Below are 27,332 nucleotides of genomic sequence, written 5' to 3' on the forward strand. Positions count from 1 at the left end.
GCAACCCCATCTATGACATCATCTGACCCTAGGTTTCAGTGATTACCCTCTTTTGCCCTCTAAAAGTGTGTTGTATGTTTATGCAGATTTATGCAGTGGTTTATTTAGTACAGTAGCTGAGACTTTTCAAAAGATTCTTCAGTTCAGTGTTTCCCCTGCCATTATATTAGAAAGGCGGCCCGCCCCCCCAACGGCACCCCCCACCCCCCTTGAAGGTCAAGTTAATTTTATTTAATTATATTTTCTCTATAGCGCCAGATCACAACAGAAGTCATTTAAAGTTACCTTTCCGATAGAGCAGGTCTATACCTTGTTCTTTTATTAAACAAACTAAATGGCCTTATGTTATTTATCTTATTTCTGTCTCTACGTTATGGTTGCACTCTCTGTATAACGCCCCGATGCGCGCACGCACACGCTCTCTCTCACACACACACACACACACACACACACACACACGTGCGCGCACACACAAGTGAGCACACTCCCACTAGTATTTGTAAATATTAAGCAGCAAAACGATTATTTAAATATTAATTATTTGTGTCTCTGTGTTAATGAATGGCGCAGACATGTGGTTTTGTTTACCACTTACTACTGAAATGTGCATGACGCTTCAGTGATTTTAGCATCTTCCATCTCACTAAATGAGGACATAAATACATGAACAACATCTCCCGAACTGCTCTGAGAGTCACTTCATGAGCATTTGACCCTTTCATTTGAGTAAAACTATCCTCATATCATATACACACAGAAATGTAAAGGTATTCACGGCAACCCGTCAAAATAAAAGTTAGGTTTAACTTGAAGGCATTGCGGCAGAAATATATTACTATTGTTCAGTAGAATGTACATAATAGGCTGCTGCTGCTACTACTACTAAAATTATTAAAACCTTATTTTTAAGGAATAATCATACAATATTTCTTCAGTGTTTTAATTGTAATATTTTCCAACAAATAAAATGTCTTTAATTTTCATTACATAAAAGATAGATTAAATTAATATTATATGCCTTAAAAATATAAATACACAACACAAAATTTCTGAGCAAAAATTCATAAGGCTATTGTAAGAATAAACGAAACTTGTTTGTATGCTTTCAAATAATTAGACATGCTAAATCAGAATTTGGTAACAATAAAACATAAGGTTGGAAAAAATTAAAAATTTCATAGGGCCCTAAACATGTAATTTTTGTTAAACTTTTAATAAATTGATGTTAAATTTGTTAAAGTTTCATGATTTTAATTAATTAGACATGCTTTTTGATTCATAAAATGTATTAAAAAAATTGTCAAAAGCCGTAAACCTAGGGGAAACACTGGAGTTCAATGCCTTCAACCAAAACAACCAGCTCTGAAATGATTCGCATTGCAAAATTCATTCTAAAGCAAGAAAGTGTTTAAAAATGGGAAATAAAGATAAGTACTAGACCGTATGAAGCATTGTGAATGATACTATCAAATAAGAAACAACTGAACGCTATTCACATTGAAATTATTGTCTAAATTAGTTTAGACATACTGCACCTTTCAAAGGTTTGGGGCCAGTAAGATTTGAACATTTTTGAACAAAGTCTCTTATGCTCATTAACGCAGCATTTATTGGATTAAAAAATACAGTAAACGCAGTGATATTGTTAAATATTACAAATATTACTACATTATTATTATTATTACAAATATTATGTCATTTATTCTTTTGATGGAAAAGCTGCTATTGCAGTCTTCAGGAGTTATTCCAGTCTTCAGTGTAAAATGATCCTTCAGAAAACATTCGATTAGGCTGATTTGGTATTTGCTATTATCAACGTTGAAAACAGTTGTGGAAACATTTGTGGAAACCATGCTACATTTTTTTCATGATTCTTTAAGAATAGAAAGTTCAAAAGAACAGCAATTATTTTTTTTTACTTTGGTGTAACACTTGATCAAATTGAAATATCCTTGCTGAATTAAAGTATTATTTATTTATTTATTTAAATTTAAGGAAACTAACTCAAACGGCAGTTCTCGTTTCCATGGTGACAGCGACACGAAGTGTAGTGTTTCACCGCGAACTTGGCAATTAAACAATTTTCGAAGCATGAAGTTAAATTAAAACTATTTATAGCTTCCACAGAAGCATATACCACCATTTAATAATCACTGAGCTCATGCTAGCTCTATCTTAAAAGGTTTATACAGTATATTAGTGCAAAATAATTTTCTGTGGATAGAATGAATGAAATTCACTAGATCAGAAAAAACAAGATCAGGTCATAGAATCTGTGTGTTTTGACAACTGAAAACGTGAAATGTAACGAAATGAAATGACAGTGCATGAGTGAATTTCATTTAAACATACAGTACATTTGTGTTGCAGTTGCTTAATAAAGTCAGCAGCCAGCTGCAAACAGTATTGTTTAATAAGGGTTCAATTGGTCCCAGCTTATAAGTCTGAAATAAATAATTTATTAATTATAAACTTATCACTAAACATACATTAAAACATCCTTTTTGTGTCTGCAATGACATCACATGCCATCTATGGCAAACACACATGCACCAGCACCATGAGGACTGTTGATCTTAAGATTCATGAGCTTCAGTCCTGCTCATCCCTTTAAACACATCATGTTTCCTCACCCTGATTTAGCTGTGCTGTCACGTGCTGTGTCACGTGCTTTATTTACTAAGTTACTAAGATGCCAGACTAGAAAACTAGGAGTCAGAGGTCCATGTTCTGTAAATGTGATCATTTAAATGACTTATGAGAAGCTGACCTTGTTTTCTGTTAATATACTGTATTTTTGTCTGTTGTTCTGTTTCCTACAAATACAATTTAGATGTAGTATGTAATGTACAGTCCAAGGGATTTTACATTTGCTCCTCATTTGTTTTATTTCTTAAATGCTTTTTTTCCAAATTGACTAGTTCATCCAAATTAATCCTGTGGTGTGACAAATGTTACAAATTAAATAAAGAATGTGATTAAGTAATCCGAGGACATAAAATCTTAATGCATAATTTTGAAATAATTATCAAATGCTGTTTGAGAGAGTTTAAGATTATACATCACTCCACAGGACAAATGGATTTCATGTCAACTACTCATAAATTGATTTTACAGTGCAGTATTTATTTTATATATATTCTTTTGTTAATGAGTATTTTGTGTTAAGTACAAGTTAGATGATTAATAATTTTCACTAAAAATGTGCTCTTCTCTGTTTGTGCCTCTCTCTCTTCAGGTGTCTCTTTTGTGTTCATGCATGACTCCACTGTTTGCTGATGGAACAGAAGGTCTTCAGTAAGTCCTACATGGTGTCCAGACTGCCAAAATTCGGTGCCCGTCCTGTCAATGGTACCCCCTCATCCCTTCCTAATGGTACAACCCAGACTGTACTCACGCAAGAGGGCAAGAATCCACCAGCTAGGCCAAATGGAGTGGTCAGAGCCTCCTCCTTCTCCATGAAATGGAGAAAGGATAGTGGTGGGCCGGTGGACCCTTCAAACCAAGTTGAGGGCACGATACCAGAAGAGAGGAAAGAAAATAACTCCCAACATTCTCCTGGAAGTAGGGAGTTAAAAAGCCCTTCTACTCCCGCAACCAAAGTACGCAGGTCTGCCTCCACATTGTCCACTGGAAGCCCTAAACCTGCACCCAAAACTCTTAAATCCATCCCGAGTCCTAAACCAAAGCCCAAATACTCTCAAATTATGACAGCCTCCAAAAGTCAGGACATATCCCAAAAAAGCTCAGGCTCCAAGCTAACTCAAAATGGGACTTCATCTCTGGGGTCTTCACTGGGCCAAGCAAGCTCTTCGGGGCTTCAGCGACCAAGGGCGAACTCTAACTCTACTCGAAGCACCTCTAGAGACCGTTTGTCCCAGTCCAACGACAGCCTCTCACAACAGTCGCTCGTGCCTGACTACATGGTGCGTTCTCAGAGCTTCACTCACTTCAAGCAACTGCCCTCGCCAACGTCCGCCGCACCCATGACGCGCTCCTTCTCTTTCAACAAGGCTGTGGAGCTAGCCAAACCGCTAACTAATACACAGTTTCGTCCTCCACGAACACTTGGACTCAAATCTCCTTTGAGCCTGAGCAAAGGCCGGTTAGTGCTCGGTTTAGGGGGCCTGGGATTTGAAAAGGGTATAACAGATAGACTACCTTCTGAGAATCCTTCTTCAGAGAGTTTAACACCTCCTAATTCCATAAAAAGGCCTCTTCTGCTTAACTCTGTGCTGACAAAAACCTCATTACAGGCCTACAGGCTAAATCGACCAATTCCTGCCAAACCGCAGTGCCCTCTAGTGGTTGGGAGGATCCCAGTGGAGTGTGACATTATAACCCCGCCTCTCACTCCTGAGTTGCTCCATTGTGCCACAAAGAACGTAAGTGTCTGACTATAATTTACAGTACCATGCATATTTTAATATTTTAAATTGCAGTCTGATATTTTGTGCAAAAGTTCAACAAATAGTTCCCTAATGATTTTCTTTCTTCTGTGGGACATGAGAGAAGGAGCGTTGTCAGATTTGTGAATGTCAGATTTGTCTTTTTACCAATATTCACAATTTTCTTATTTATTAATATTATAATTGAATAGGGAGACTTCATAGTGTATGCTTTTTATTGTTGTCTAATGATTTGTTGCTTATTATTGTGTCTCAAATCATTATGCCATATATGAAACATGTTTTATATTCAGTCAGTGTTCTTGTTCTGAATTTAATAATATTTGCATAGCTATTAGTAGCTCTACTGGAGCAAAAGGGTTATTTTGGTGCCACCACAGAGAAGTCAAACTATCGAAACATGACTGCATTGCATTAAATGGTTTCATTTCCATGTTGTATGTGTAAAAAGGCATCAGCTTCCATAGATTCCCCAGAGGAGCCTGTGACAGAGCCAGGGCTGGATGGGAACCTCCGCTACACTGGGGAGGGTATGGAGGACATGTCTCTCTCCTCTGCATCTTCTCTGGAGAGGAATGACACAAGTGAAGAGTTCCTAGATGACTTTGATAATCTAGGGGACCAGTCGGAGAATGGCATCCCTCTTAACAAAAATCCTGTGGCCACTTCCACCCAAATGCGCCTGCAGGGATTCTTAAATGAGACCATGGACTGGACTGGGATTGGTCTGGCAGGTATAGCTATACGTTATTCATCTAATTCTTGCGTTTATGTGACAAACAGTACAGTGTTGATAATATTATCCTATTGTGGCAAGCATGCAGAGTTTATGCTATGTTATACCATGTCTGTTCTCAGGTGGCAAGGCAGATTCAAGTGATCCGCTCCGTGGTCCGCCGCTCATGTCCCCTGACGTGGATCGTCACGCAACCTCCTCTTTGGAGCTCTCCCCCTCTAACAGCTCTGGAGGAACATACATGTGGGATGAGGAGGGCATGGAGCCGCTGGGACACAACACACACATACACCATTGTAGCAGTTATGAGTCAGACCTCAACAGCATTGTGAGTATACACACATCCTCCCAAAATGAGTAAAAAAGTACTGTGATGGAACTGTGGTGTAGTGATATCAAAACCTGGGATTTACATTTATGCATTCAGGATACATTTTTCTACAAGCTCTACCATGTCTGTTCTCAGGTGGCAAGGCAGATTCAAGTGATCCGCTCCGTGGTCCGCCGCTCATGTCCCCTGACGTGGATCGTCACGCAACCTCCTCTTTGGAGCTCTCCCCCTCTAACAGCTCTGGAGGAACATACATGTGGGATGAGGAGGGCATGGAGCCGCTGGGACACAACACACACATACACCATTGTAGCAGTTATGAGTCAGACCTCAACAGCATTGTGAGTATACACACATCCTCCCAAAATGAGTAAAAAAGTACTGTGATGGAACTGTGGTGTAGTGATATCAAAACCTGGGATTTACATTTACATTTATGCATTCAGCATACATTTTTCTACAAGCTCCAATGTACAGTAAGCGTTTAAATACATTTAATAAAATTAAGAATACATTATATAAAGAAATAGTAGTGAATAAAGATAACTAGTCATTTTTTAATAATAATTATAATAATAATAATAATAATATAATAATAATTATAATTATTATAATAATAATTTTTTAAATAATTTTTGTTGTTGCAGATAATAAGTTATTTTGTTTTTGCTTATAATAATAATAATAATAATAAAATAAGAATTATTGTTTGATATGATTGTTCTTGCTAATTTATTTATTTTTTATTATTTAAACAATATTTTAATACCATGTAAATAGTAATGCCATGTTTTTGGCTGTTAATAATAATAATAATAATAGTAATAATAACTTTACCTCTGTTACCAGCCCGATTTTAACCACATCTAAACTATTCTCACATTATAAAACTGTAATACAACAGTGTGACTGAATGTGGCTCTGCAAGTCTTGTAGAAGGCTGTTCTGTTCCATACTCTGTGGGTGTTTGTAATCTTTCCTCTGCTGTGCATTTCGATAACCCATCGCTTCTTTACTACTTGTTGTTGGTTAGTATGTGCACTTGTGTGTGTGACCGGATCTCTCCATCCCTATCCTGCTAATTATTTTTTTGCTAATTTGGGATTAGTCTCTGTGTCTCTTACTCGTGACTCTGCAGGAGTCTGACTCCGGGTCCCGCCGTTCTGAACAGAGGTCCTGTTCTATCTCTGCTGTTTCCAAAGCCCTTGATTGGGTGGGAATGCGGAACGGTGCCACTAAACATTCCAGCTTTTGATCCCAATGTAGCTAATATTTTTTTTGTTCTTATTCATGATGTCAGATTGGCTCAGTGGAGTGCAGAAAGAGGCTGGATTTGAAACAGTAATCAGATTTGAAATACCTGTTCTATCTCTGCTGTTTCCAAAGCCCTTGATTGGGTGGGAATGCGGAACGGTGCCACTAAACATTCCAGCTTTTGATCCCAATGTAGCTAATATTTTTTTTGTTCTTATTCATGATGTCAGATTGGCTCAGTGGAGTGCAGAAAGAGGCTGGATTTGAAACAGTAATCAGAGTAATACAGACTCCTGTAGCAGATACACAAATGCACTGACACGCTGACTTGACTCTGACTTCAGACATTATGTAATCGCAGCATATATACATTTCAGAGCAGCTGAGTCATTGTTATCATACTTGAGGATTGTTCCTCTGATGTAGTTGTATAGCGTGGAGGAGGAGTTCAGTTTACATAATGGACTGTGTTTCAGTTTGAGCTGGGCTTTAAGGGACATCTTGTGGTCTACTGTAGGTACTGCAAACATTTATTTTGCACGCGTTTCTTGTTTGTAATGCTTCTTAACACCAAACATGAAGTATTAAAGTTTGTTGCATAACTTTTTCTAGATCTTTATGAAGTGACTCTGCTAAATACACTGTTACGTGGAAATCAGTGGGAGTCACATGCATGGTAATTGAATGATTAATTTGATCTCCTGACAGCAGTGGATCTGCTTTAGATCCTTGCTCTGTGTCTATCTTTAGTTTAAGACTCCTCTGCTCTTACCGATACTGAAACAGAGGCTGGGGCCGGGCTTTATTTAGAGCTCATCTGCTCTTACCCTCAGCAGGTGATGTAATGGCAAACTTTATTTGCAGGTTGCAATGTATAAGCAGGAGGTCAAACTTAAATTTAGGTCTAAATACAGTTTAATGCTGTTTTGTGGAATTTAGTTATTTAATTTTTTCTATACCATATAAACTTTAAAAATGAATGAGACTCAATGTATTTTAAAATAATAAATGTTCTATTCCTAAATACGCTAAATTAAAAAACAAAACAAAACATATCAAACATATATAAACATATCAAATTGAATAACAAGGTTGCATTTTGCCTAAATTAAACTCTCACATTATAGGCTAGTTAGTGTTGTACCAAATGTTAGTTGGAAATATTGACATTAACTTATTGTTAAAATGTTCTCTTAATTAATTAATCAATAAAAATATCCAGTCTTTCTCTAAAAAGTTTTTCAAGGATTTTGGAGAACTGGGGGAGTATAGAAACAGCTCTATAATTTGTGAAATGGTGTTCATCCCCAGTTTTATATAATGGAATTACTTTTGAAATTTTCATTTTATTTGGAAATTTACCAGACTGAAAGGACAAGTTAAAGATAGTTAATGGAAGTTAATGGCTATACAATTTATTCAATAACTTATTTATTATAATCATATCAATGTTATTCCAATCCATGGAGGATTTGCTTTTACTCTTTCTTACAATGTCCATTATCTCCTCACTATCCACTGTTCTAAGAAAAATAGAGCTAGGATTTCTATTCTAAAAATAGAAACCCTTTCTGTTGTTTCTGGCTCATTTATCATTTTTATCAAGTCTAGACCCACATTTACATAGAATTTGTTACATTTACATTACATTTAGTCATTTAGCAGACACTTTTATCCAAAGTGACTTACAAATGAGGACAATAGAAGCAATCAAAATCTTCCATACTCTGTGGGGGTTTGTAATCTTTCCTCTGCGGTGCATTTAGATAACCCATCGCTTATTTACTACTTGTTGTTGGTTAGTATGTGCACTTGTGTGTGTGACCGGATCTCTCCATCCCTATCCTGCTAATTATTTTTTTGCTAATTTGGGATTAGTCTCTGTGTCTCTTACTCGTGACTCTGCAGGAGTCTGACTCCGGGTCCCGCCGTTCTGAACAGAGGTCCTGTTCTATCTCTGCTGTTTCCAAAGCCCTTGATTGGGTGGGAATGCGGAACGGTGCCACTAAACATTCCAGCTTTTGATCCCAATGTAGCTAATATTTTTTTTGTTCTTATTCATGATGTCAGATTGGCTCAGTGGAGTGCAGAAAGAGGCTGGATTTGATTGAAACAGTAATCAGAGTAATACAGACTCCTGTAGCAGATACACAAATGCACTGACACGCTGACTTGACTCTGACTTCAGACATTATGTAATCGCAGCATATATACATTTCAGAGCAGCTGAGTCATTGTTATCATACTTGAGGATTGTTCCTCTGATGTAGTTGTATAGCGTGGAGGAGGAGTTCAGTTTACATAATGGACTGTGTTTCAGTTTGAGCTGGGCTTTAAGTGACATCTTGTGGTCTACTGTAGGTACTGCAAACATTTATTTTGCACGCGTTTCTTGTTTGTAATGCTTCTTAACACCAAACATGAAGTGTTAAAGTTTGTTGCATAACTTTTCCTAGATCTTTATGAAGTGACTTTGCTAAACCTGTGTTACACTGTTACGTGGAAATCAGTGGGAGTCACATGCATGGTAATTGAATGATTAATTTGATCTCCTGACAGCAGTGGATCTGCTTTAGATCCTTGCTCTGTGTCTATCTTTAGTTTAAGACTCCTCTGCTCTTACCGATACTGAAACAGAGGCTGGGGCCGGGCTTTATTTAGAGCTCATCTGCTCTTACCCTCAGCAGGTGATGTAATGGCAAACTTTATTTGCAGGTTGCAATGTATAAGCAGGAGGTCAAACTTAAATTTAGGTCTAAATACAGTTTAATGCTGTTTTGTGGAATTTAGTTATTTAATTTTTTCTATACCATATAAACTTTAAAAATGAATGAGACTCAATGTATTTTAAAATAATAAATGTTCTATTCCTAAATACGCTAAATTAAAAAACAAAACAAAACATATCAAACATATATAAACATATCAAATTGAATAACAAGGTTGCATTTTGCCTAAATTAAACTCTCACATTATAGGCTAGTTAGTGTTGTACCAAATGTTAGTTGGAAATATTGACATTAACTTATTGTTAAAATGTTCTCTTAATTAATTAATCAATAAAAATATCCAGTCTTTCTCTAAAAAGTTTTTCAAGGATTTTGGAGAACTGGGGGAGTATAGAAACAGCTCTATAATTTGTGAAATGGTGTTCATCCCCAGTTTTATATAATGGAATTACTTTTGAAATTTTCATTTTATTTGGAAATTTACCAGACTGAAAGGACAAGTTAAAGATAGTTAATGGAAGTTAATGGCTATACAATTTATTCAATAACTTATTTATTATAATCATATCAATGTTATTCCAATCCATGGAGGATTTGCTTTTACTCTTTCTTACAATGTCCATTATCTCCTCACTATCCACTGTTCTAAGAAAAATAGAGCTAGGATTTCTATTCTAAAAATAGAAACCCTTTCTGTTGTTTCTGGCTCATTTATCATTTTTATCAAGTCTAGACCCACATTTACATAGAATTTGTTACATTTACATTACATTTAGTCATTTAGCAGACACTTTTATCCAAAGTGACTTACAAATGAGGACAATAGAAGCAATCAAAATCAACAAAAGAGCAAATATATGCAAGTGCTATAACAAGTCTCGGTTAGCTTAACGCCGTATACATAGCAAGGGCTTTTTGTTTTTGTTTTTTAAATTATATAGTAAATAAAAAGAAAACAGAATAAAAAAAGAATAGAGTAAGCTAGTGTTAGAGGCCTTTTTTTGCTTTTGTTAATTGCATAATCAATTAAATTTTTATTTTTATTTTTTTTGAAACCATTAACAACTTCTTCCTTATTATTTATTATATTGTCATTGCCAGTGTAATATTCCGGGTAACTTTTTATTAAAATTTTTATTTTTATACTATTTAGAATATTCCATAAACCTTTAATATTATTTTTATTATAATCTTTTTATTATAAACTAATAAGTAATTCCTTCTTACACATTCTGATAATATTAATTAATTTATTCTTATACTTTTTAAATTTATTTTCTGCTTCTGGGGTTTGATACTTAATAAATTGTCTATACAGTGTGTTTTTCTTTTTGTAGGCATTTAATAATCCTTAAGTAATCTATGGATTATTTATTTGCTTTTGTTTATTATTATTATATTGTATTACAGGACAGTTTTTGTCATACAGTGATGAAAAATCTTTAGGGATCCATTATATGCTTTATCAATATCATCTGCGTCATATAATATTTTCCAGTTTTGTTTCAATATTTCTTTCTTAAAAGCATTTGCTTTTTACAGTTCTTACTCTTTTATATTTGAAATAACTAATAACCTTAGGTTTCCTATACTTACAGTGATAGACAGTAAAAATAAGTTAATGGTCACTGATGCCATTATAAATAATTTTATTAAATGGAAAAATGTTATTAGTGTAATGAAGGCCATTTCAGTAGATGTACTGTATGATTTTAAATGTTGAATGCAGTTGAAAAAATCACGAGCTAGGGTGAGACATGCTGAAATTCCTATCTTAAGGTGGAGAATACAGGTGTTTGATTTGATTAAAACTAGTTTTCATGCTTGGCAATTTTTTATTTATTTTTGTCAGAAAATGTTTTTGTCTTTGTGAAATGCATTGATATCAAAACCCTTACTGTACTTGAGACCACAAGAGGGCAGCATGGATTCAAGAGGTACAAGATATGTTTCTTTCCTTACATTTTATACTTGTGTGTTTTGTATGTTTTATCCCTCTGTTGAAAGCACATCCCCTTTTGGGCTCGTTTAAGATTTGTTTATTTGTTCTAAATATAGTCTGTCTTACAGGCCAATTCGTTAGCTGCTTAATGATCTAGGTGCAGAAGCCTTTGTTTTTAACACAGTAAGTGATTCTGAGATATGCTTTTATCTGCTGCTGTTTCAGCATTAATTAGCTGAGATTTATAGAGCATTGTTTAAGCTTTATCATGTGCTAACATTACTAATACTTTAAACAGGATTTGTTTAATTTTTATAAATATTTAACGTCTGTAATCAGCTCTTAATTTATTAGGCTAACTGGTTTATTGACTCTTTCTTATTTTGCTTAATCTCTTTGAGACCTGCGATTCCCAATGGCTTTTGAGAGCATTTTCATGCACACAACCACCACACGCTCTCAGAGCCTGTTTTTTTGTGTGCGAGTGCTTGTCAGAGCTCTGTGTGGCACTACCAGTATGTGAAATCGAATCTAATGCACATATTCAGGGTGACAGGAACACAAACTGAAAGATGAAAAGCTGTTTATTCTCAGGCAGTGATGAAGCGTAGACTTCCCCCCCCCCCATTTTTTCCTATTCTAAGGTGGCGGTGGTGTTTTGAATACATGACAATAATATACTTGAGACACATCTGTTATGATTTAGTCTTTACTGATATAGGAACTTAATTGTGCTCCTGTAATACCTAAACTAACTAATATGATTTCTGTCTTTACAATTGTGAGTTTAATGTTTTATACATTGTCTTAAGAGGTACATGAAAATGTACTGCATGTTTGGTCCTGTAACAAAGTTCATAGGTCATTCGAAGCCAGCGTGTGCTGGGAAAAGAGATCTAAACTGCATTTAATTAATTATGAAACATGCATAACAGTTTATTATTATTTACAAATAAAAATATTAATTAGGCATTAAAAACATCAAATTTTTGATACGAGTATTTTTGGAAAAATACACGAATCAAAGTTTTATGACATTTTTAACTATTTGAACTGATTATATTTTATATAATGCAGTAAATATTGATATTTAGAAAGTGTTTTGATCCATAAACATAAGCATACACACTACCTACAAAATAAATACAAAAATAAAATCTTTCTTGATGGAAAAAGTTTACATTTCTTAATAATAATAAACCTTTCTGTCACTCTATATATATATATATATATATATATATATATATATATATATATATATATATATATATACATATACTTTTAGAATTACATGCACATTGACCTCTTTTTTTAAATTACCATTGAAAGTTTGGCTCTTTTCAAAGTATATCTGTAGGTGTCTGAGTAATTGTGTCATGTATGTAATATGATTCAGGAATTCAAACGCATTCCTTTTGATCCCCCCCTAATATGATGTTTCACTCCCGAGCGCACCACTCAGATTGTGTGAAATGTGATCCGGATTCTGGGCTTGTTCGATAGGACCTTCCTTAAATGTTATCTGAGGTTCTGTCTGTATCGGTCTGGCTCTAAAGGGACCTTTAATCCGATCTTCCCGGCTGATTCGCGCAGGCCGATGTGAAATGGGCTATGTTATTCCAGATCTTTCAGCACAGGAGGAGGGTGATGATGGAGCTTGGGCTGCATATCTAAGCTGCCGCCCGGCGCAGTGAAATGTCATTTCCTCTGAAGCAACCTGCCGTGACTAAGCTCCTTTATACATGGAGAGAGTCAGAGAGAGAGGGACCTGAGAGACTATGCATGTGTAGGTGAAGTGTATGAACTCTGACTGCTTAGAATACACATTTTGTGTACACTTGTAAGACAGTACATTGTGTGTGTGTATGTATTAATGTCCTGGAGAGGGGCCTGTCTCTTTTTAAGTACATATTTATATGATGGATGGGATTGGAGGACGTCTTGTCAGCTTAGATGACTTGAAGAGACGTTTTTGTTCTATGAATGTATCATAGTTGCATGGTTGATAATGTTTTCTAAAGTATACTGAGAGCATATTTGTACTGTGGTTCTTTCCCCAGCTGCCTGCTGTTTATGAAATATGGGAAATTATGCAGAAACTTTCATAATGTACTGTTATTTTTGCAAGAAAGTCCCCCATTTAGAAAAGCCAATGTATTTAACATAGCTTGAAGGGATAGTTCAGTCAGAAATTACAATTCTGTCATTTACTCCATACATCATTTCTTTCTTCTGTGGAACACAAAAGAAGATTTTTCTTAAAGAATATCCTGGCTATTATTTTCAAAATTATGAAAATGAATGATGGCCAGGACTCTTGAGCACCAAAATGACAAACAAATATGGTCCATATGATTCATGCACTACATTAAAGGTCTTCAAGCCATTTTGTGGGATAAAAAGGCAGAAGTAGTCATTATAAAGTCATTATACTATGAAAATCTTGAATCTTCCTTAGCTCTCTGTGAACTGTTAATGACATAAGTAGCAATGTCTGATTCGTGAGTAAATCATTCATTGGTGTAAAATCTTTTTAATGAATCTGCTGATCGAATGCTGAATGATTCTTTTACAAATCAGACTGATCGGTTTCTGGAGTTCTCACCGACTTGATCTGGCAGATTAACAGCCCACTTAAATGGAAGATTGTCAGTAAATTATGACTTAAATTTCAGTCTGTTTTTCATATAAACCTATTGTTTGCCATCAGAATACTTGGATACAAGTTGTGTGGACTAATTTTAGGACTGTTTTAATGCTGCTTTTACATTCTGTTTTAAACTGGACAGCTCCAGTCTGCATCCAATATTCTTTAAAAGTTCACTGTTTGCATTCCACTGAAGAAAGTCATAAGGAATTTTCATTTTTGAGTAAACTATTTCTTTAATAATTTCAATGTAATATGAAGTAATACGTTTTTGAAAGAAGTCTCTTATGCTCACTAAGGCTGCATTGTTTGATGTAAAATCAGTAATGCTAAATGTTCAGCAGCCATTATTCCAGTCTTTTGTGTCACATCATCCTTCAGAATTTTTCATTGTCACAATTTAAAAAGTTGTATTTAAACACAACATAATGGTCGCAATATTTAACACAACATTAGTGCAGGGCTTAAAGTTCTCCGGCACTGTGCCGGATTTCCGGCATGTGGCGTTTAGCTGAGGGAAAATAAGATAGTCCTCCTACATTTAAAAAAATAAAATAAAAATAAAAACTTGTTGATATCACGTTCGAGTTAATGAGTTCGCCTACCAATGTTTGAGAGGAACACAGATTTCACTCTCAACCAAACTAACATGACTATTTTCTATATAATTAACGGAGCTTTGTAAACAGCTCAGAGTAATCACGTCATCTCCATAAGAACGATATGACTGGCAGAACAAATTTACCTGTAGTTTTGAAAAGGTCCTGTTCACACATGATCTCTTAACGTCAATTTACCAGTGAAGACTGTGTGAAAGGGGCTAAAATCTTCCTCTGCATATGCGGTGAGTTTGGGTTGCTTAACGTTCATCTGGGAAAACTGTGCGTTATCTCACTTAATTTGTAACTTAAGTCATTTATAAACCTATGCCAACACAGAATACATCAACATATTTCTAAATATGCGATTTATTGTAGATCGCGATTTCAAAATAAAAGTTTCTCAATATGGCCAAATATTGCAATTAAATGGATTTAAACGTCGTTGAATCACATGAAACATCACCAGCCTGTTGGCGCCCTCTGCAGGTATTTGTTATAATATAGGCATATTACATTATATATTTAACAGTTGTTCAATAAAACCATGTACTTGGTTTTGATACTTTATTTGAGCCAATTATTATTTCCTCATCAGTAGTTTATATATAAATATAGTCATATTAAAGCCTGTTTTTCACTTAGTTCTATTTGTATTACTAAAACATACTTGTCAAAATAATCAGTAGATTACTTGATTAACAAAATAATTGTTAGTTAAGCCCTAGATTTGTTAAAACATTTCAAAATATAACTGCATTGTTCTATTTTTTGTAATTAAAAGACAAATATTTTGTCATTCAAATATTTCTTAAAGTATTAAAACATTGTCTCGTTCTATTGAACCAAGTATATGCATTTTGTCTAAGCTCTAAACTGAGCTAAGTTTATTGTCACACCCCTAGTGTTGATAAGTGGTGATATAGCTCATAATTTTCCAAGTGTATGATATAGCCTAACTTTCATTCTTTAGGTCAATCATATACTCGTGAAAAAAAAATTTGTTTGAATAAGGAAAGCGATAATTTTGCCATAGTATCCTTTCAAATGTTAAAGTTGCCACAGTCATTGCATTCTTTGCATGAGCTGCACTTTATTTGTACCATTTGTTTTATTAGTTTATATATTAGAATTTGAAAGACAATAACATTTTTTAAGTGAAAAGTGAGATCTGAATTTAGTCCTTGAAAACCAAAAGAGTAGTGCTTGAAAAGTCCTGGAATTTCATTTTGCAGTATCTGTACGGACCCTGTTTAAGTTACCAGTTCTTGGGAGCATTTTATTTTGTTGTTGTTAATTGAACTGAACTGTAGTTTTCTGTAGTAAATGGTCTTTGTATATTTCCTATTTTATATTCATTTCCTAGTATTTAATTTACTATTATTTCTTTTGAACAAAACAATTTCAGAAATGTCATGTTTTAAATTGTAGGGCATCTTGTACCCTGTCAAGGATATACGTTACATGTGTTTGCATTATAGTGAGTAACCTTTCCTGGTATTGCTGTTTCAAATAGCCCACCATAATCTGTAGTCTGAGTTTGTCAAGGGCTAATGGCAAGGGCAGATATGTTACTAGTTAGTTTCAAGGAAAATCATTTTCAAATAATGTTCTCTTTTTTTTTTTTTTTGCCAAATAACCCTGTGTAAGTGTCCACCCCCGCAACCCCCGGAAAAAAGATCAGGCTCAGGATTTTTTTGCTTTAACCCCTGATAGTGCCATGCAGTATTTTTGGTATGTTTTGGAAATGACGAATCATGAAATAAATGAGCTAAATATCCTTTCAATTGGTTCCAGGCCTTTAAGACTCACTCCTGCTCTCAAATTTTACTCCCAACCTTGAAATCAGTTCAGAGCGGTTCTTGAGAAACACTTTTAAGATGAGCCACATCAGAGTAATTTCTTCATGTTGTCCAAATCAAGGCTAAGCCGTGAGGTCTTGTTTTATGGTATTTCTTACCATATTTTAGCACATAGAAATGGGAGAACATCTTTCTTCAAAGATCTTATTTTCTTTTGAACTCTCCGTGCCAGACTTGATGTTCAGAATCGCTTTAAAATGCATTAAACAGCACCGCAATAGCTGATAACTGCCCCTTGTGCGTCTGCCACACAGCTTGAAATGTCCTCTTTCATTTTTTGTCTGAGGGCAAATTGAGGTTTTGTTGAGGCATATTGATTTTCACCTTGGTGTGCTTTTGGATTTTCAAATAATCAGATGGCCCGAGAAGTCGTCGTTTTTATATATATATATATATATGTGCTCTTCATGTTAAGCGAAAAACATTTAGTTTTCATGTAGCTTTTGGTGGCTGTATCTATTTTATTCCCTTTCTTTTATGCGATTGTCCTTGCATAAAGAGTGTGAGTGAATTACCACAAATGTCTTTTCTGGTAAATGTAATGCATGTTTCCATCTCTATTAAACGCACTCTCTCTCATTTGTTGTTTCTCATGCACAGGACATTCTGAACAACTTGGATAACACTGGCTCATGTGACCTGGAAGATGATGACCTCATGCTTGATGTGGATCTGTCAGAGGGCAGGACCTTACTCAGTGGTTAGTACACACAAACATACAGTGTAATTGAGTAGTATATCCAGCAATCATTCAATAAGCCAAAGCTGCCTTCTGTTTGATGTCTAAAGTGCTTACAGATATGAAAAGTTTAATAGAAATAGGTCACACCTGCATCAATTTTCTCAAAACTTGGAAATCTGGTGAATAAATTGCTTAATAAATAAATGTCTCTCTTATTCTTTTGAACACCAGTACAGGAGTTTATCATCAGCTATTTACTTTTGTAACCACAATAGTCCACTTGAATTACATTTCTAATATAATCATCCTTGCGTTTATCTTTGATCTATTAATTCATCTTCCGTTTGCTAAGATAATGATAGTTGATCAGTTTTAATCATTTTGTTGATAGATCACAGCCAAGTGCAAGTGATAATCACTATTTTGAATGTGAATGACTTTTGTACGGATGGCCATGTCAGAGTTTCCTTCAGCTCGGTGTGATTTGAATGAATTTAATGTGATGAAGAGATTGAAATCAGGATATCATTAATTCAGTTGGATTTAATATATCATTTTGTAATTGAATTCATGTTTTGTGGAATGTAAAGTGTTGTAGAGATCTGACATGACTGGCTAACCCAGAACCCAGGACTTACTTTCCAAAAGCTAGTGTATTATTTTTCAAGACAGTGTGGGAAGGGCTTTTTCTGGATTATTTATTATATGACTGTTGGCTGTTTGGAGCTTTGTTTTTTGATATGTTTGATGGATGAATCATGAGTTAAAGCTAGGGATGCACGATATATCGGCCACCATATCGGTATCGGCCGATAAATGCTAATTTTTTCTGTTATCGGTATCGGCCGTTTAAGTTACCAGTTCTTGGGAGCATTTTATTTTGTTGTTGTTAATTGAACTGAACTGTAGTTTTCTGTAGTAAATGGTCTTTGTATATTTCCTATTTTATATTCATTTCCTAGTATTTAATTTACTATTATTTCTTTTGAACAAAACAATTTCAGAAATGTCATGTTTTAAATTGTAGGGCATCTTGTACCCTGTCAAGGATATACGTTACATGTGTTTGCATTATAGTGAGTAACCTTTCCTGGTATTGCTGTTTCAAATAGCCCACCATAATCTGTAGTCTGAGTTTGTCAAGGGCTAATGGCAAGGGCAGATATGTTACTAGTTAGTTTCAAGGAAAATCATTTTCAAATAATGTTCTCTTTTTTTTTTTTTTTGCCAAATAACCCTGTGTAAGTGTCCACCCCCGCAACCCCCGGAAAAAAGATCAGGCTCAGGATTTTTTTGCTTTAACCCCTGATAGTGCCATGCAGTATTTTTGGTATGTTTTGGAAATGACGAATCATGAAATAAATGAGCTAAATATCCTTTCAATTGGTTCCAGGCCTTTAAGACTCACTCCTGCTCTCAAATTTTACTCCCAACCTTGAAATCAGTTCAGAGCGGTTCTTGAGAAACACTTTTAAGATGAGCCACATCAGAGTAATTTCTTCATGTTGTCCAAATCAAGGCTAAGCCGTGAGGTCTTGTTTTATGGTATTTCTTACCATATTTTAGCACATAGAAATGGGAGAACATCTTTCTTCAAAGATCTTATTTTCTTTTGAACTCTCCGTGCCAGACTTGATGTTCAGAATCGCTTTAAAATGCATTAAACAGCACCGCAATAGCTGATAACTGCCCCTTGTGCGTCTGCCACACAGCTTGAAATGTCCTCTTTCATTTTTTGTCTGAGGGCAAATTGAGGTTTTGTTGAGGCATATTGATTTTCACCTTGGTGTGCTTTTGGATTTTCAAATAATCAGATGGCCCGAGAAGTCGTCGTTTTTATATATATATATATATATGTGCTCTTCATGTTAAGCGAAAAACATTTAGTTTTCATGTAGCTTTTGGTGGCTGTATCTATTTTATTCCCTTTCTTTTATGCGATTGTCCTTGCATAAAGAGTGTGAGTGAATTACCACAAATGTCTTTTCTGGTAAATGTAATGCATGTTTCCATCTCTATTAAACGCACTCTCTCTCATTTGTTGTTTCTCATGCACAGGACATTCTGAACAACTTGGATAACACTGGCTCATGTGACCTGGAAGATGATGACCTCATGCTTGATGTGGATCTGTCAGAGGGCAGGACCTTACTCAGTGGTTAGTACACACAAACATACAGTGTAATTGAGTAGTATATCCAGCAATCATTCAATAAGCCAAAGCTGCCTTCTGTTTGATGTCTAAAGTGCTTACAGATATGAAAAGTTTAATAGAAATAGGTCACACCTGCATCAATTTTCTCAAAACTTGGAAATCTGGTGAATAAATTGCTTAATAAATAAATGTCTCTCTTATTCTTTTGAACACCAGTACAGGAGTTTATCATCAGCTATTTACTTTTGTAACCACAATAGTCCACTTGAATTACATTTCTAATATAATCATCCTTGCGTTTATCTTTGATCTATTAATTCATCTTCCGTTTGCTAAGATAATGATAGTTGATCAGTTTTAATCATTTTGTTGATAGATCACAGCCAAGTGCAAGTGATAATCACTATTTTGAATGTGAATGACTTTTGTACGGATGGCCATGTCAGAGTTTCCTTCAGCTCGGTGTGATTTGAATGAATTTAATGTGATGAAGAGATTGAAATCAGGATATCATTAATTCAGTTGGATTTAATATATCATTTTGTAATTGAATTCATGTTTTGTGGAATGTAAAGTGTTGTAGAGATCTGACATGACTGGCTAACCCAGAACCCAGGACTTACTTTCCAAAAGCTAGTGTATTATTTTTCAAGACAGTGTGGGAAGGGCTTTTTCTGGATTATTTATTATATGACTGTTGGCTGTTTGGAGCTTTGTTTTTTGATATGTTTGATGGATGAATCATGAGTTAAAGCTTATATGGTTACTTATTCCCCCAGCAAAACATTATAGTAAATTAACCTAAAATATTAGGTCAAAATACCTATTTCATATGAATGTGTAAGTATTTTAAGTTATTTTCCATTTTTATTCACCTTTTGGCTTCTGTGCAGTTAATTTAATAGTGCTGTAATGTGACATTCATTTTTAAATGTATAAATGTATAAATATATAATTATTTAAATATTAATATTAAATGTATAATTTTTCTTAAATTTAGTCTTCCAGTTAATTTGAGGACATTAAATGCATGCATAATAATGATCAAGAATTAGAAAAAAAATTGAAAAATACCTAAAGTAGTGTTAGACTAAGTTTTGGAAGTTACACTGAAAGACACTGCTGTCACTGCTTGACTTTGCATGTCAATTGCCAAATACTGTCAAAAAAACATAAATTAGTTATTAATGCAACATTATACACTACAGTTCAACATTTAAAAAAAATATATAAATTAATACTCTTATTCAGCAAGAACGCATTAAATTATGAAAAACATAAAATCTTATCGAACCCAAACATTTGAACGGAAGTGTATATTGCTATATTGCACTAACTGTCCTGTAATGGCACATACTGTTAAACAGTACATACAATAGTGCCTGTGTTACTTGCCTGTCATGAATGAGTTACAGGCATAGACCGCCCCTGCCAGAAATCCTGAATACTGAATGTCAACTGAATCATCCGAGTGACTCTCAGATAAACTCTCAGTTTTGGAAGAGAATGTCCTAATGTCGCTTCCTGTTTTCTTCAATCTCAGAGTGTGATTTTAGAGTGTGCGAGTGAGGTCACAGGGTGGTTACGGGTTCTGCAGATTCCAGAGTCTTGTGTACGTAGACAAATTCCACATTAGAGATGGCAAACAATACACTTCATTACATACTCTTCACAGATGACATTTAAATGAATGAGTACAGGAATGACGAGCACAATCCCTTGTTTGGGACCGTTCTTTCAGCTGTTTGGTGGCTCAGATGTTAAAAAAAAAGTTTCTTATGAGCATTGGTGTATTTTTGCTTGGTTTTTGAGTTTTGTCATGTTTACTTTCAGTATTTTGGCCTGAGCCATCAGTAGGAATCAGTCAGTTTTACAGTTCTGTGTATGTGTGTGGTATGTGTGTGTGTGTGTTGTATTTATAGCCCCGGGCATCATGCCCTGCAGTCATGTGAAGGGGGTTGTAGAGCCAGAGGAGGGAATAGATGACATCAGAACCCCCTCCCCCTTGTCTCTCCCCTCCCTGTCTGTCTGTCTCCTTCCCTCCTTCATTCCTTCCATGGTTGATCCCTCCAATTGGTAGGCAGGAAGGCCTGCTGTTTTGACCCTAGTTCCTGTGACCAGAGGGGAGACCCTGCCCTAGGGCTGTGCCGACTTCGGTCGAGAGCACTACCATCAGTTCCCCTTCTCTTCTGAAGGCCCTACGGCTCAGGGATTACAGCTGTGTGTCTCTGGTTCTGGTTAAATCTCCCAGGGAGTTCCCAGAACTCACAAACTCTCCCACGTTTTAACAGGGTGGAAAAGTTATTGGATTCGCAGATGCTCGGCTGGCCAGTGAGAAAGTCATAGGAATTTGGTCAATTTTTGAAAGTTTTGTAAGTACTTTTGTTTTGGAGTTATACACCACACAACTTTGGAATTTTTAACTTTGGGGAATTTTTGTCCAGCTGCATTTCAACCTTTTCTTTTTGATGTGTCAGTCAAAACAGACCATCTCTGCTCTTAGTTCTAATGTTATTTGTATTCGTGTGGGTGAGTTTTGGACTGTTTTTTGAGTCTGTTTTTGAGGCTCTGGCAGTGAACCAGACAGCAAGGACAAGAGGAATGTAGCAGGTCTGTTTTTGGAGCTTAGTTTTCTGTCTGTTCTTCTTATACTGTCTTATTCTATGCTAGAAGTGTATAGAAAGATTGAAAGAGTGCTTGTGTGTGTGTGTGTGTGAGAGAGAGACAGAGAGATTTTGTATGCCTCAGAGTGTGTTAGTGTAAGTTTGCCCTGATATCTCGCCTCGGGCGGTGTGAATGCTTTGTATCGAAACTCTAAGAGCTCAACCTCCCAGAGAAAGATGACCTTCTTTTTCCAAGGAGTGTGTGTCTGTATCTGAGTGTTTCTTGGAGACTAACTGAATTGTGTGTTTAAAAGTGAATTGGGTTGTGGGCGGTTGTTCAGTGCATTTGTTTATTTGTCATTGACTACTGTTGACCCCTCTGTGCATGCAGATGGGATGGCCCACTTCGAGCGCTCTGACAGGGGAGGCCGGCCGACTCAATGGAGGAGGAGACAACAGAGATGGAGTGGAATGGATCATGCTCATAATGACAACAGGTGAATGCCTTGGAACACACATTTCCTAATTAAACATGATAGTAAAAATGTAGAACAGAAATTCATTGGATTATGAAAAGTGGGTGTTGCATACCGCAATCAAGAGCGGTTTCACATAGGTGGCTGTTAGGGTTTATATTTTTATATTTTAAAAGTATGCCATTATATATTATTATATATTTACTATAAATTATATTTTAGTCTAAGTGGAATACTATATATAGCATCCAGGACTAGAACTGTAAAATTTATAATTAGTGCTGGGCGGTATACCAGTTCATACCGAATTCTGGTGTTTATTTTTCTTATGATATGAATTTTTAAAATACCGCAATACCGGTGTCGTTTAAATAATGTTCGGAACGCGTTTGAGGGGGGGTCTCTTTTCACTGTTGCGAGGACACAGCTGTATGTGTTACTAAGCGTGAAAGTTCCGAAACTGAAGCTGTAGAATTAGTTGAACGTGATGACACAGAAGAACACATCCACAATATCCACTGACCGCCACAAATATCGCAGCATCACTTTCAGCTGGCCGTACCACAGCCGACTCGCCAATAAATGAGTACAAACAGCGTTTCCAAGCACCTGCCACTTACTGACTGTTTGGAATTATAAATATGAGCATAGTTCGTCTATTAAGAAAATGCAGTTTTTTTTGTTGTTGTTGTTGTTACTCAGACGCAGGCAGTGTGCTGCATGAGACAAAGTAAAATAGCCAAAACCAGATAAATATGAGCATAGTTCGTCTATTAAGAAAATGCAGTTTTTTTTGTTGTTGTTGTTACTCAGACGCAGGCAGTGTGCTGCATGAGACAAAGTAAAATAGCCAAAACCACCGCATAGCCGCTCAACATGCATCTACTGTACATGCATGTTGATTTTATCAGACAATGTCGCGATTATAAATGAGTGACTCCTGGTTAACATGTACAAATGGGTGGTGTTTCGTCACTATTTAGAGTGGAATTTTTCGACAATATTCACTCATCATGACAGTAAAATAGGGCATTCTAAGTCAATCTACTGCAGTAGCCTATTTCCTCTCTCAATCAGTAGAAAATGTGGTTTACACCCGGTCATGCATGGAAAAAAATAAATAAAAATAAAAATACCGTCATATACCGTGAAACCAGTATAATTTTGAAAAATACCATGATATTAATGAGTGTGATATTTATAATTAATATTAATATTATTATTTGGTCATACCGCCCACCACTATGTATAATACAGGGTTAATTATTTTAATTATATTATATTAAACCTCTGAATATTTATTTTGCTCTGAGATCCATTCATAATAGTTTTTTTTTTTTGCATCAGCAACATTATTAATAGTTAATTTAATATAGTTTATTTTTTCATTATCATTTTTTACCCTATCTCTGACCCTCAGAATGAAATTTTCATTAGTGCATTATAGTTAATTATAATTTGTGCTGCACCAACTTTCATGAACAGCTGTTTAAAAGTTTGGGGTCGGTAACATTTTAAAAATATTTTTGAAAGCAGTGTCTTATGCTCACCAAGGCTGCATTTATTTGAAAGTAAAAAAAGTACTATTATGAAATATAACTATTTAAAATATCTGTTTTTTATTTTAATATATTTTAAAATGTAATTTATTTCTGTGGCCGCAAAACTATACCCAGCACGCAGCCATAATTCCGATCTTCAGTGTCATATTGCCAGAAATCATTCTAATATGCTGATTTGGTGCTCAAGAAACCTGATTATTATTAATGTATTATCAGCAGCATTCATTTAAATAGAACAGCAACATTATAAATGTATTTACTGTCACTTTTGGTTAATTTAATGCATCCTTGCTGAATAAAAGTATTAATTCTTTCAGAAATTATATAAAAACCCCAAACTTTTGAATGGTAGTGTAGATTGTTACAAGTTAACAAAGCAACTGCACTGAAATATGCCACACATGTTAGTCAGAGTGATGAAACAGAACTCAGAATGTTGATATGAGAGACATTGTTAAAAATAAACTTCAGCCACATTAAGGAAACTTTAATTGCAAGATATATACAGGAATAAAAATATCTTCTGGTGATTTAGAAATAATAATGCCAATCTCCTGAACATTGAATAGACGTTGTTGTGTAAATAGTCATCTGACGACTAAGTAGTCTGTGCATTCTGGTTGACATCATGAAGTTTGGAATTTGGCTGATTTTGCAGTCTTTTTGAACTGGAGAGAAAGTTTTGACTTCTGAAAGTTACAGTTTGTTTTCATCACTTATGGTTTCAAAGATCAAGAAAGTTTTTATTTAATGCTTTGATGCTGATTTTTGTTTCTTGTTCTTGTTTTTCTTTCTATAAATTATATTAAATCTGAACTCTCTCTTACTTAGGCTGGCTGGGTTTCATTATGATGCCTGTCATACAGGCCATCGGCCCTTCCATCCTGCAGTTCAGCATGACAGTCACACGGTGGCGCTAGATGAACTCACTCTCAAGCACATGACGGAGGACTGCTCATCTGTCAAATCACAGCTGCTCAAACTTAAGAGTCTGTTGCAGGTACCACACACACACAGCTGGAAGAGTCAAATTTGCACTTACATATGCAAACCCAGCTGTTACCCTCTGAGCAGCTTTTAGTATGTGTGTAGGGCTAAAACAAAAAGAAGGAAAGAATAAAAGAACCGGATAAGTTGTAAACATGAGCATTTTAACTCCTGAATAAATTGTAATTTTATGTAGATGGATGATGGTGAGATTACTCCAGAGAGTTTGGATTCCAGAGGAGATGACAGCAGAGCCCAGCAGGTCTGTAACATCCCATAAACACCCACCTGAATAGAGCTGTTCAGCTTGTTGTCCTAAACCCTGAAAAAGAACATTGGCATTTTCAAGCCATGGGCTCCCTCAGGAATTTCTAATGTGTATCTATAAATGTGGTTTTAAAATTCTAAATGCTTATACTGGAAGAAATAGTCCCGGTTTGTTCTATAGCATAAATTACACGCATTCATATCTTAAAACACAAACTTTGAAGCTGTTAAAAATGCATGTTGCGAGCAAGTTGCTACATAAAGGCTAAAACTATAAGTGCATGAGGTTCCTAGTGTAGTAGCTTGTGTTTTTAAAGCACACCGTTTCATAATTCACATTTGAGCTGTGTGTAATTTATGAGGTAGAATGAAGCGTTAATATATCTCAAGTAATGTTTACCACAGACCTTATTATATTCATAAATTGCAAACTGCTATTGTAAAAAGCCATTAGTAATTCCAGAGGGAACCCATGGTGAATTAGTCTTGCGTTTTGGCCTATAAATTGACACCAACAGCTCTATGCACCCCTTTTTCCATTCTGTACACTTGCGTTATTTATATGTATACAATCTAATATTTTTTTGTGTATGATTTTAGTATTTGTTTTGTATTTGTGTGTGTCAGATGGAAGAACTGATGAAGGAGGTGGCGCATCTCAGGGAAGAGCTGAAAAATAAAGATAAAATCATTACACGACTCACTCATCAACAGCATCAACAATCTGTGAGCCATCGCCATTCCTGACACATTCACACTTGTGCTCATTTTGACCATTTTTATTGATTGAAAATAGGGCTGTCACGATTATGAAATTTGGCTGACGAATAATTGTCTAAAAATAGTCATGGTTATTGCGATTAATTGTCTGTTTTAGGGCTTTGTCGATTATGACGATTATCACGATTAATTGACAGATTTTTATGGCTTTCATTATATAATTGTGATTTAATTTAAAGTCCCCCTGTGGTCAAAAATTTTATCCTTTAAAACTCATCTTTGATCATAAAAATGACATTAACATTTTTTTCTTGTGAAATTATTGTCATGCCTTAAAATAGCTTGATTGCAACGCTACACCCTTGCCTCTTTATGACGATTATCACGATTAATTGACAGATTTTTATGGCTTTCATTATATAATTGTGATTTAATTTAAAGTCCCCCTGTGGTCAAAAATTGTATCCTTTAAAACTCATCTTTGATCATAAAAATGACATTAACATTTTTTTCTTGTGAAATTATTGTCATGCCTTAAAATAGCTTGAATGCAACGCTACACCCTTGCCTCTTTTACTATACGCGGATCTATGAATACGCAAATTAGCCCCGCCGCCACTCAGTCACACAGCAGCCAGCCATGAGCCAGCGCCTCCTGAACTGTAGTAAACGCGATGCAATGGCAAGTGGAAATATTGGTTTAATTAAGCCATATGTGTTTGAACCAGAAATAAGCTGGTATGCTCAACGTAAGAAAGGAGACTGATGGCTAACTTTGTGAGGTAACATTATCTGTTTGCGCTGGTTCATACACAGATAATGGCTGATAAAACAGTTTTTACTAGCGGACAACTACAGTGGATACTGTAACATTCGTTAAATTTACTTAATTGACGATGTTATGTCCTCAAAATGCCTTGAAGACTCAAATGCAGCCAAGTTTGTGATTCCAAATCGTGCCGGCGATCATACGCGTGTGACGTGCGGATGCCAATGCGGGAGAGGTGCGTCTGACTCCGGGCTACTTTTACACTGCTGCTGCGGGTTATTATTCAAGTTAGCGGTTCTAAATACAAATAAATAAGCGCTAACAGCACATGACATCGTGAAAATCGAGGGAAATATTAACAGTTGGCAAAACATCTACAGAAAAAATATAACTGTTACCGGATTAACCTGACTGCCTTCTCACTAGACCCTTTGCAGCACAGTTAATGATATGCTAAGGATAGGATCCCTTGACTCAATTGGTTATTGAGTTTTGTGACGTAGCAAAACAAAGGCTGTTTCAAACCGCGTTTCTGTGACTGCCTTTGGGAAACTACAGTTTTAAGGAGAAAATACTCAGCAATGGTGTTGATAAATGGATTG

At 35.5% G+C, this 27,332-nt stretch overlaps 1 protein-coding gene across 2 annotated transcripts in view; it reads left to right on the forward strand.

Annotated features, from left to right (window-relative positions):
* LOC107582789 (serine-rich coiled-coil domain-containing protein 2-like) overlaps positions 1-27,332 on the forward strand; it is a 58,831-nt gene that overhangs the window by 12,868 nt on the left and 18,631 nt on the right. For both annotated transcript variants that reach the window (XM_016268813.1, XM_016268819.1), the window contains exons 2-9: positions 3,239-4,385; positions 4,861-5,143; positions 5,268-5,473; positions 17,110-17,209; positions 22,341-22,446; positions 24,819-24,987; positions 25,171-25,236; positions 25,869-25,967. In XM_016268813.1, coding sequence (XP_016124299.1) covers positions 3,279-4,385; positions 4,861-5,143; positions 5,268-5,473; positions 17,110-17,209; positions 22,341-22,446; positions 24,819-24,987; positions 25,171-25,236; positions 25,869-25,967 — 2,136 coding nt within the window. In that variant the 5' untranslated portion in view covers positions 3,239-3,278. The remainder of the gene's footprint in view (positions 1-3,238; positions 4,386-4,860; positions 5,144-5,267; positions 5,474-17,109; positions 17,210-22,340; positions 22,447-24,818; positions 24,988-25,170; positions 25,237-25,868; positions 25,968-27,332) is intronic.

Source organism: Sinocyclocheilus grahami, unplaced genomic scaffold (genome assembly GCF_001515645.1).
Source record: "Sinocyclocheilus grahami isolate Dianchi unplaced genomic scaffold, SAMN03320097.WGS_v1.1 scaffold4.1, whole genome shotgun sequence".
NCBI lineage: Eukaryota > Metazoa > Chordata > Actinopteri > Cypriniformes > Cyprinidae > Sinocyclocheilus > Sinocyclocheilus grahami.